Genomic DNA, 12260 nt, shown 5'->3' on the forward strand with positions numbered 1-12260 from the left:
GTACCCTATATAATGTACTGTGCTATGTTTTTATATGAGTAGCAGCACAATAGATTTGTTTATACCAGCACCATCAGAAACATGAGTAATGAGTTGCATTTTATTGTTAACAGTGGACATTACTAGGCAACAGGAACTTTTTAGCTCCTTTTTAATCTTATGGGACCATTGTCATATATGCAGTCTGTCATTATCCAAAATGCCATTATGTGGTGCATGATTGTACTCAACTGTCAACCTTGTCTTTGTCAGGTATAGCCAGTCTCCCAACTTCACTAACCTGCCCCATCTGAAGGTTGAACCAGGCAGGGAGGGTTTCTAGTGCTTCCAGCTTTGCAGGGCTCAGTGGTTTAGGGAGTCCTCAGAGCACCCTCATTCTGGGGAAGCAAGGAACCAATTGCCAGACCCACTTTAATACAGCTTTTGCTTAACACACACACGTACACATCTATGTTTCTTTCATCTGCCATTGTTTTTGTTTCAAAAGTTCATTGCCCTTTTAGCATAAATTCCCATAATTATTTCTCAAGTTATAACCTTGCTTCGCCAAAGATTTGCACTGCTGACAGAGATATCTTTTTGAAACCAACATGTAATCATGCCATCCTCCTGTTTACAAGTGTTTGGTCACTCCTCATCCCCTTCAGGAAAAAATCTTATTTTTAAGAGCTATGCCAAAGCATATCAGTCATAGGGAGTGTGAGCTTACCAGGGACACTGTCTTCCCTTTGCATCCCCAGCATGGAGAGTAGTACCTGGCACAGAGTAGGCACTCCACAAATATTAACAAATAGTAGATATCTGGTACATCTTTTTTGAATAAAGTTTAATCGAGTGAGAGTTTACTAGTAAGATTGCAGAATCTCTCTGTCATCTGTAAACAACCAATTTAAGTAGCCAACAACAAAAAAAACTCTAGTTGGGTTTTAACATGCTATGCCATTGTGTTCCAATAAGAAGTAATGGCACATAAACACAAAAACAGTGGGACTGACTGTAAGAAGTGCCAGAAAGAAAGAGGACCTATCCGCCAGGCACACACCTGTAATTCCAGTAATTTGGGATGCTGAGGCAGGCGGATCAGTTGAGCTCAGGAGTTCAAGACCAGCCTGGGCATCATGGATGAAACCCTGTCTCTACTAAAAAGACAAAGATTAGATGGGCACGGTGGCGCTTGCCTGTAGTCCCAGTTTGCTTGGGAGTCTGAGGGCAGGAGAATCGCTTCAGCTTAGGAGGCGAGGCTTCAGTGAGCCATGACTGTACCACTGTACTCCAGTCTGGGCAACAGAGTGAAATCCTGTCTAACCAAAAAAATAAGAGGATCTAGTCTGTCTTGTCTATCCATACTCCACATTCGACAAGGATTTGTGGTAGCTCATACACAAAATATCACACTATAGTATGCTTCAGATCTGGCGTGAAGTTTTCTGGCTATCAAGTTCAAGAGGGTGACTGAGTTATATAATTCTTATTATTGGAAAGGAGCAAACATTTCTTAACATTGAGCTCTAAAACAAATTTCCCACCCGAGGTTTTTTATGAGAGGCTTTGAGTGATAGGGTGGACATAATACTGTATACTATTCCTATGGCAAATAAGGTAATATTAATAATTTTTGACAGTTTCTTATGAAATCCACCCGATAATAATGATAAGCCCAACTTGGAGATGCTAGTTCTGTTCAGAGTTAAGATAACACCCATCTGTCTGGCCTTCTGTTGCTTAGCTTAAATTCAAGAATAGACAGAGCTCCTGGCCTTTTGTCTGGTCCAGTAGAGCAGGCATTTTGAGATTGTGCTGTCAGGCAAGGGCCTGAACTGCTGTTTGCTGGGTGACTGGCTGAAGTAATTGCCTATGTTACAGAGAAACTAAGTGAGAGTTGGTCTGAATGACATGATTTGGGGGAAATTAAGGTACCTAAGTAGGCGAGTTCACAGGCTAGAGACTATAGGAGCACCTGCAGGCAAGGCCAGAAAGATCTTGACGTCAATACATCATAGAAAGTATTGATCAGCTTTTTGTTCACTACTTATTAAAATTTAAATTTACTGTCAAGGGTGTGCTAAGACAGGCACTTTAGTATATTGCTGGTGGAAGTATAAATCGTTAATAATAAACTTTTTGGAAAGCAATTTGGCAATGCATTTCAAGAGCCTTAAAAACATTCATACCGGCTGGGTGCAGTGACTCAACACCTGTAATTCCAGCAGTTTGGGAGGCTGAGGCGGGTAGATCACTTGAGGTCAGGAATTCAAGACTAGCCTGGCCAACATGGTAAAACCCCATCTCTACTAAAAATACAGAAAATTAGCCAGACATGGTGGCACGCGCCTATAGTCCCAGCTACTCGGGAGGCTGAGGCACGAGAGTTGCTTGAACCTGGGAAGCAGAGGTTGCAGTGAGCCCAGATCATGCCACTGCACTCCAGCCTGGGTGACAGAGTGAGACTTTGTCTCAAAAAATAAATAAGTAAAATAATTAAAGATGATTCCAGTGTTATAACTCGAGGACATTAGGAGGATCATTGTGCCAGGGCCTGTAACGAACGAGGTGATTAAAAAAGGTTTTAAAGATAATCTTTTATTTTGTTGTGTTTGTTGGCAAAATATTTAAGTAGATAACAAAAGATACCTAACTTAACTATTAAATAGTGCATCACTTCTGATGTCCACGAGCTTCCAGCACTCATTAAACACAAATAGGATTGATTTCTTATCCTTTGTTGCCTATTTGTTTTGAAACCCATATTGTAAAATGTCCTTTTAAAGTCTTATTTTAAAGGGTAGATAGTGGTTTTGCTTTCTCCATCTACACAGTAAGTGTAAAAAATACTGCACTTGGTCAGTGGTTTTGAGAGGCTTAAGAAAGGTACCTGGATCCCATTGTTTGTAATACCATTAATAATATTATTGTTTTTAGGGAGAAAACTTTAATACTGACTACATTGAAAATTTAGTCTGTATAGCAATATAGACACCTTTCAGTTGCTCAAGATGGTTTTGGCTCTAAACATTTAAATTGGAATGTTTTAGAAAATGTATTGTATGTTGAAACTTAGTAAAGTACATTTATTTATCCATCCTAAAATTTCTTCCAGGAATTGTTCCATCTTCTGTTGTCCTGACTTCTTTCCAGGTGATGTCAAGAGTTTTTCTAATATGGGCAGTAACACACAGCGTCAAAGAGGTAAGTGTTTATATAGACTAAAATTGAATAATATCAGGACTAACAAAGACTGGTCAGCTTTTCTGATTCACGTTTGTTATGGCTAAAGATGGAGTTCCAGGTCATATCAATATAGCTGAGATAAAGCTCACATTCACCGTAGGAATTGGGTGAATAATGAGAAAGATACCCCAGATATGCAGCGTTGTTAAAGAGAAGACTGATTAAATGGTAAAGTTCTGTAATTTGAGTTCTCATGGAGGTTCAGATGATGTGGATGTGGTCTGCAACTCAGCTGTATTTTTCTGATATCTTGTTCATAGCTACCACACTAAACTCTGGGCATCTGCATTCTTGTTTTATTTTTGAAATGGGGTCTTACTCTGTCACCCTGGCTGGTGTGCAGTGGTGAGATCATGGCTCACTGCAGCCTCAGCCTCCCAGACTCGAGCAATCGTCCCACCTCAGCTTACCGAGTAGCTGGGACCACAGGCATGTGCCACCCCACCTAGCTAATTTTTTTTTGTATTTTTTGTAGAGACGGGGTTTCATCATGTTGCCCAGGCTGCTCTCAAACTCCTGAGCTCAAGCGAACTGCCTGTCTCAGCCTCCCAAGTACTGGGATTTCAGGCATGAGCCACTACACCTGGCCCAAATCGTCATTTTAAACTAGTCCCCTCTTATCCAAGGGGAATACGTTTCAGAAGCCCCACTGGGTGCCAGAAACCGTGGATAGCACACAACCCGATTGCTGCTGACCAAAACACGTTTCTGTTTATGTCTTCCACCGCAAATGTAATGCCTTTTACATATTTATTAAGCATTTATCATGCTGTGTAGCCGTAACTTTTGCAGTTTGAGGTTTAACAGCACAAATTTCTTTTTCTTTCTTCACAATTTTACGAAAAGATTTGTTCCTACTGTAGGTCTTAGCAATGGGCCAGTAGCATATACAATGTGGATACACTGGACAAAGAGAGGACTCATGTCCCAGATGGGATGGAGTGGGACAGCATGAGATTTTGTCATGCTGCTGAGAGCAGTGTACAACTTAAGAATTAGAAATTGTTTCTTTCTGGAATTTTCCACTTAATATTTTTGGACTGTGGTTAACCAGGTGTAACAGAAACTACAGAAAGCAAAACTCCAGATAAGGAGGGACTACAGTATTTCTTCCTCCCATACTTTTGTGTATATACCATTTCATTTTAGCCAACAACTCATAATTTTATCTTCCAATAGTCTCCAGTGACCTAAAACTTCTTCCTAATAGTAACTTATTTGCATTTTTAAATAGGTAATTATGTACTTTCAGTAATTAAGTGCTAGGTACATGAAGTCAAAGTATTGTTCACTATAAAGTGTCCAATCACTTTGCCAAAATAGTCAGATACTAATTGTCCAGGTGCTAATGCACCAGTTGATATTTTCTTCATGGACTCTGCTTCTCCTCCTCCCTTCCACTTAGCAACCACTACTTGGCTTATGAGCACATGTGCCAAAGCAGGTAGACAGGTACATCAAAAATGCTTTACAACTCAACTCAAGCAATTCTATTATTCACGTTGTTGTTAGCAACATTTGCCGGAATTTTCTGGGTAGATCATTGAAACTGGTTGGCATGCAAAGCTATTAAATGTCTCTGTGGATTATAGGTACATGGACCTGGTGCCATCCTCCATAACCACGTTGCCTGCCAGGCACAACCATATAACAGACAGTTTCACATATATTATCACATTTGAGCTTTACAGTAATTTATTATATACTCATTACATTGCATATTCAAAATTGTTTCTCTCCAACCAGAGTGATTCAATTTATGCTAATATTAACATATTTTTTTACCTGCTGGAAAGAAAAAGAAAAGGCATATCATTTTCTGAAGAATGTAGTACAGTATATGTCATTGTATTTCTGTCACCTGTTGGATCCTCTTGTTTTTACATATATGCCATTGAGGAGTTAACTTACTATTCTCACTTGTAATTGGGCTTCAGTGTTGCTGCTGTCCTAGGATCATGATTATTTTCTCCTCATTCCCTTTTTATTTGTACAGAACTCCTCTTTCATGGTTTTGTTTAGAGCAGTAGGTGCCCTCCGTTTCTGCTCTGTGTCTTCAACAGCTAACTTGAAGAGCCTGTTGCTGTGGCCCTTCAGGCCAGTACTTGCCATCTGTCACCTGTTCCTTGGCCCTTTCTCTTGGCCACATGCTGTTTTTTCCTGCCTTGGAGTTTCATGTTAGCTGTAATTCAGTTTGTTCTATACAACATCACATATGACTTCCATTCTTCTATTTCCTGAAGCATCTTAAAAATATCTTTATTTTCCTCAGTATTCAGCTCTGTTTACTTTAATGGTGGAAACTGTATAATTAATGCATAAGGAAATTGACTTCAGAAATAACTGCTTAATCACATATATCTCAACTTGTAGTAATGTAATTCTTATAGTAATGTTCAAATTCTTTTCATACTACTATGATTTCTCAGTTTCTTTTTACATCATATTCCCTTCTAAAGTGGGAATTCTTGTCCAAGAATTCTTCATTTTCATCTCATTACATTGAATTTGGACTCCTGCTCCACCTTCTCTGCCCTGCCCGCTTTCTATGCTCATCTCCCTTGCTTTTCTGTACCTGTTCATGATGTGCTAGGGTGTAGCCTATATAACCTTTTCAGACTAGACTCTACTTTTTTCACAAGAGATATATTTCCTTTTAAGAAGCCCTATAGGACATGCATCATTGCTCGTTGTTTTAATTCTCTACCCCATGGAATGCTAGTCACATAAATGGCATGTACATTGTGAAACCAAAAGATGAACAGGTGGTTTTCTCTTATGACATATAAGGATCCACCCATCAGCTAGTGTGACACCTTGATCAACAGGGTATTAATGAAAAATATTGAATCAATACACAGAGGCAAGAAAAGAAAAAAATAATTGTGATCCATGTACTCAAGTGCTTTTCCTTGAACTAACATAGCAAATAACGCATCCACCTTCTTCCTTTCAAAGAGACCATATAAATGAACAAAGGAAAGCTCTGGCCCCAGCACTTTGGGAGGCCAAGACAGGTGGATCACATGATCAGGAGATCGAGATCATCCCAGCCAACATGATGAAACCCCATCTCTATTAAAAATACAAAAAAACATAGCTGGGCATGGTGGTGCACGCCTATAGTCCCAGCTACTCAGGAGGCTAAGGCAGGAAAATTGCTTGAACCCAGGAGGTGGAAACTGCAGCGAGCTGAGATTGCACTACTGCACTACAGCCTGGGCAACAGTGTAAGATTCTGTCTCAAAAAAAAAAAAAAAAAAAAAAACAAGAAAGAAAGAAGAGCTCTGGCCAAACAGATCAGCTGTGTCCTGCTCCCTTCTGGCTTGCTGCTGGGCTTTGTGACACAACCTACCATTCTTACCAACTTTTCAGCAGAATGCTTACAAAAATCTTGTAATTAGTGTTTAAGAAAGTAGCCTCCAGTTTTCTATAATAGCATTGGTTTCTGTTGGATGTGTTACAGTTTACAGAGGGCTTTATTAAAGTATGTTATGGTCATTCTCTCCTGACAACTATCCCTTGAGATAGGTAGCTTGTAGCCTCCATTTAGAGTTTGGAAGCTAGAGCAACCAAGCGACTATTAACACCCAACAAATGGCAGAGTCAGGATTGGATTCTGAATCCAAGGTCTTTCCGCTGCATCAGAGCTGTCACCTTCTCACCCTTTAAAAACATGATGACGGCTGGGCACAGCATCTCACGTCTATGATCTCAGCCGTTTGGGAGGCTGAGGCAGAAGGATCACTTGAGCCAGGAAGGAGTAAGATTACCAGCCTGGGCAACACAGTGAGACGTCATCTCTACAAAACAAAAAAATCTGACGTAAACCTGATGTTCTTAACTTCTGTTGTGCTGACTTCTCTCTCTCCCCTATGGAGTGGAAATGCCTATGTAAGATCCATAGGTGCTTTTCCTCTTCAACAGTTCCATCATGCCATATGCATATTAAGATACGATTCTCCTGCTAAATCATCTGTACGTCAGATGTGCACATCAATTGTAGGCCCTAGGTGCTTATCTGCAACACGTTGCTTCTCTGTTTTTTTACTGCTCAAATGCTCTGAGATGAATCCTTCTAATTAATCAGCTTTTCTTCTTAAAAGTTCTAAGGCTCTTTCTCAAACTAGGATGTATGCACTATTTGGACCAGAATTACCCAGAAAGCTTATTTAAAACGCATATTCCAGGACCCACCTTGCACTTGATACAGAATGTCTGGAAGTAGGACCAGGGAATCTGAATTTTTATTAGGCTTCTCAAATAATTTTAAGAATTCCAAGGTTTGAGAAATGATCTAATATACCTATGTGTTGTGCTGTAATTTTTGTGACCTTCTCTTCTTGACTTTAATGTACTTTTCTACTGAATTTACTTAAAGCCTAACCAAATCTCAGCATCTCTTTTCTAACTCCAAGAGCCATTGTTTCATTCTCAAAGAATGAAAGCCTTAGAGTTTAAACTGCTAAGTAATGGTAATGTGGAATTTCTGGTGCTCTCTAAAATCCAGCACCTTTGCTGATAACTAGGTGAGAGGAAACTTGAGGAGCCTCCCTTACTGTAGAGGAAGATCTGAAATCACTGCACTGAAGAAGCAAGACTGACTTTGGTTTGTTTTCAAGAGAGAGGCCTAAGGAATCCAGCTGCCTCACACTGGGGTGGAGTTGCTGGGAAGGGTCTGTAGCGAGCATGTGCCTCATGCTGTGTGCCAGAGCCGTCAGGGAGATGGTTTCAGAGGCCATTCCCACCTGAGGAAACAGTGCCAACACCTCTTCCTGGGACTCCTCAGAAGTGTCACCTTACCTGAACAGTTTTATTCTTTTCTAGGTGATTAGAACTCGGTATTCTAGAACGTGGAGGCTTAGCACCCAAAATTCAGGTGAAGGGTTGATGAGTTTGGGCTTTGACATTTACCTTGTGACTTGGGACAAAGCACTTCAACTTTCCAAGTCTTGTTTTTCTCGTCTGTAAAGTGGTAGTCCTATTATCTGCCCTGTCTGCCATGCTGCAGTTTTTGTGAAGATGAAGTAAAAAGATCTATGAGAACAAGGTGCAGTATTGAGAGAGAACTCAAGGTCTCCAGCATGCAGGTTTTCACTGGACAGCTTTTGAAACCCTTACAGAGCAGCGAGCGGCTGCTGTGCAGAGGAATGCCACTTCTTCCTTCAGAGATAGAATGTAGTTTTCCTTTCTTCCTCTTTCCCTCTTTCTTTCCGCTCTTGTAGAAGCCAAAACACCAGATATGTAAGGTCCTAGTGCCCCCGCTCCCAGTCCTGTTTTGGTTGTTGGGGTTTTCCTCATTGCTGTGTCCTCCAGCTGGGTCACAATGTACTCATGTTCTTCCTGCCTCTGAGGCTGCTTCCCTGGTTGGCGTGTCTCCTATGGCCGCACGCCTTCTGTGTTGTCCCTGATGGCTGTGTTGTGGACTTCCCAGCATGAGCCATCTGTGAACATGGTGTTGTGGTGAGATAGAAAGGCAACTTCTTACCCCCATCATTCAGATGAGATAAGATGCAGTGTCGGGGGCACGCCATTTCTTCCTTGGGCCCCATGCGTGGACCAAAGCTGTGCCATCCTGTCATCTAGCTCCAGTGCCCTTTCTACAGTGACACTGCAGCTCAGTTAGCAAAGGCCATTGAGTTACCTTCAATATCTTTTAGCTTCCCCTAAAAGCCAAATGTCTAAAATCCTCCACCCTATTCCATCTATTTGGTTACTTTCTATTTTAAATATTCTTGTAGGTGGATTTACATCACCTTCACTTTTAAAATTAGCACCTCTCTTAAAGGTAAAAAAAAAAAAAAAAAAAAAAAAAAATCCCTCCTTATTTGATTGTTAATCAGACACTGTCAAACTTGAGGCAGCTCCTAGACAAATACAGCAGCACTTTAGTGGCATTTCCACTTAAAGATTGTGTTACTTATCTCATAGCTAGCTGGTTCCTTTTGCCATTACCTATATTTAGCATAGATGGTTTTGGCAAAATCAGAATGTCTATTTTTCTCTCAGTGTTTTTCTGCCTGTCCCTTTCCAACATTTTATTGTACTGTGTATAAAGGTTTTCTTTCAAAATATTGAAAAAATATTTAGATCTTTTAGGTTCAGCGTAGATTCACTTCTCTCTCTCTCCACCCCCTTTTTTTTTTTTTTGAGACAGGGTCTCACTCTATCATTACCCAGGCTGGAGGGTAGTGACACAGTCATCTCACCGCAGCCCCAAATTCCTGGACTCAAGCAATTCTCCAGCCTCAGCCTCCTGAATAGCTGGGACTACAGGTGTACACCACCACACTCAGCTAATTTTTTATTATTTGCTTATTTATTTTTGTAGAGACACGGTCTTGAACTGTTGCCCAGGCTCATTTCCAGCTTCTGGCCTCACACAGTCCTCCTGTCTTGGCCTCCCCGAGTGCTGGGATTACAGGCCTGAGCCACCACACCAGCCAAAGTAGGCTCACTTCTGCTATCACGTGTCGCATCTTTCTCCCACTGTCTTAGTGCCTTTATAGCCCTTGAAAAATTCCACCAGAACTCAGTTGTTGTCTAAAACATAATATCCTCTGATGACAATTAAATTACATATCAAAGAAAGAGAGAGAGAAAGCAAGCAAGCATCTTCTTAAACCATGGAAGCCAACGTTACCACCACTTTATTCAGTACTTTATACAAAACCTCTCTGTCAAGTAATAGTTGGATAGATTCCAAGCTCAGCAAAATCGGGAAATTGGTTTCACTTGTCTTTAATGTTAATCTTTTTCTGCTCTGGGCTCGTCATCACTGCACCCTGTGCCCTCCTCCCTATGGTGACTGTCCCTACAAATACTTAGACACGCGAAGCTTCTCAGGGCCTTTTTTTTTGCTCTCTCACCTCAAGGGCTAAAATCTAATATGTGCCATTCCTCGTTGTCAATTCTAGTGTGAGAAGGGACATTTATATCAGAAGTCTGCACCATTATCTTAATTTGGGGAAATCTCATTCCAGAGAGGAGGGGCCAGGTCCTGACCTAACAGCCCCAGAGAAAATGTCCCACTGTCCTGAGGTTTCCCTAGAACTCAGAACTGTCCCTGCCCTAGCCTACCCCATTCCAGAGTGTCCTGGCAGACGCCAGTTCCTTCAGGCTTGAACACTGATCAACTTCTTCCTTTCCCTCTGCCCCAGGACTTCGAGATTTTATGTTTTTCAGTGCATTTAGCATTTTGGTTAGCCTTCTAAAATATTATACTAACCCTTTCTCATTTAATTTATCTTCTAGATGTATCCATGGGGTCCCCTACGTTATTCCCATATTTGATGGTGAAATGTTTGACAAGCTTGTTGGAACACATTCTCTTCAAGCATAAGATGTGTCTATACTGTCGGGTGGTATCTTAACATATGTATTGATGCTACTTTCCAATAGTGGGAAGCCTATTTAGAGCTAAATCTGGTTACTTGCAGTTCTGGGATTAACAAAGATGGTTGACTTTTCACTTTAGGAAACTGTCATAAAAAAGGAATGAGAGTGAAGGAAGAAAAAAGTCATTACCTTGGACTTAAAATAGTAGCCATATGTGAACACTTGAAATATGGTTAATGTGACTGAGGAACTGAATTTCAGTTTAACTGTATTTTAAATAGCTGCATGTGACTAGAAGTTGCACTATTGGACAGCGCAGCTCTGGCTTTTCAGTGTGATGTTATTTACCGTTCTCTTGATTTTAGTCAATTCAGTTTTCCTATATTTTATAACATGGCTATGTGAATGTATGATTTTTCTTTTAAAGACACAAAAGCTATAAGGTATTTTGGTATGTTGTATTCCTTAAATGAAGGGTTTTTTTTCTTATTCTAGATTAAATTGTCATATTTAATAAATTGACAATACTGTCAATTTCCACACTGTCATAAATTGCAGGTGTGGGAAATGGTGTTGATGGCGTTCTCCTCATGCCCTGCAGAGGTAGCACTTGGCTAGGTGGTTAGTCAGGAGGCCATACAGGCCTCCCCCTTAGAGGGCTGCAGCTTGGACTCTGTGGTGGATTCACAGTGATAAAGTTCACCTTTGTTCAAAACGACTTCACATGCCTTTTCTCTCCTGTTTGAGTTAAAAGATGCATAGGAGTACAATCAGCGTTATTATCCCACTGAGTTTGAAGATTCTCATCCCTCGCTGTAAAAGTGAGGTGATTGGCATGCATCGTGAGCAGGTTAAACTGTGTCAGCAAAGCCAAGAAAAGTTAAAAACTATTACCTCTAATCTACTTTTAGGCAGATGTGCTCCACAGTACAAGCGGTGGCATTTTTAAAGCATTGATTAATATTCATTTGAAAACTTGTGGGAGGAAGAACTGTCTCTTATTTTCTGCTTCTTTGCCAAAACATCAATCCTTTATGTAGTGTAGCTTTTTCAAAATAAATATATTTTGAAGTACTAATAGGGGCTATCAGAGGGTTTAATTAAAAATACACAAATGTGACAAGAATACCAGTACCTTCAACCCCCTGTTAGTTGTCCTGCACAGTGAATTCAGTCAGATAACTGATCTCGTTGGGAATCTTAAAAACCATAGAGGAACCTGAAAAAATGATCCCCCATCACTCTTGTGAAATATCCATACCATGTATTTCCATTGCTTCAGGGAAGTTCAGTAACCTATTTAAACTTACCTATATCAAGAAGCCCTGTAGTCAGAACCTCTCACAGCAAGCTGAGTTGCATCACAGAAAAACTCAAGCATATGACTAAGCTGTCTGCATTTTCCAGAGAGAGGACTCTTTCCAAGTCTGGAGTAAAACCGTGCTGTACTTCCGGAATTTGTAAGATGTGCCTTGGTGTACATGTGTGGACTTGCGTGTATGCATGATAAGGGCATGTGTTGCATTTTAGAGGGGAAGAAAAACTAATTATTAGGCCTGTTACACTAAAGATTTTTAACTTTTGTTTTCTTAAGAAAAACTAATTATTAGGCTTGCCACATTAAAGAATTTTAGCTTTTGTTTTCTTCAAGCCTTAAATGTTTGTTTATAGCAGGACAAGTTTTGGCATCTTCT

At 40.4% G+C, this 12260-nt stretch overlaps 1 protein-coding gene across 4 annotated transcripts in view; it reads left to right on the plus strand.

The window, feature by feature from the left end:
- HACD2 (3-hydroxyacyl-CoA dehydratase 2) overlaps positions 1-12260 on the plus strand; it is an 88690-nt gene that overhangs the window by 48994 nt on the left and 27436 nt on the right. For all 4 annotated transcript variants that reach the window (XM_035274001.3, XM_035274002.3, XM_078351940.1 and 1 more), the window contains one exon: positions 3098-3186. In XM_035274001.3, the coding sequence (XP_035129892.2) occupies positions 3098-3186 (89 nt within the window). The remainder of the gene's footprint in view (positions 1-3097; positions 3187-12260) is intronic.

The sequence above is a fragment of the Callithrix jacchus genome, chromosome 15 (assembly GCF_049354715.1).
Source record: "Callithrix jacchus isolate 240 chromosome 15, calJac240_pri, whole genome shotgun sequence".
Taxonomy (NCBI): domain Eukaryota; kingdom Metazoa; phylum Chordata; class Mammalia; order Primates; family Cebidae; genus Callithrix; species Callithrix jacchus.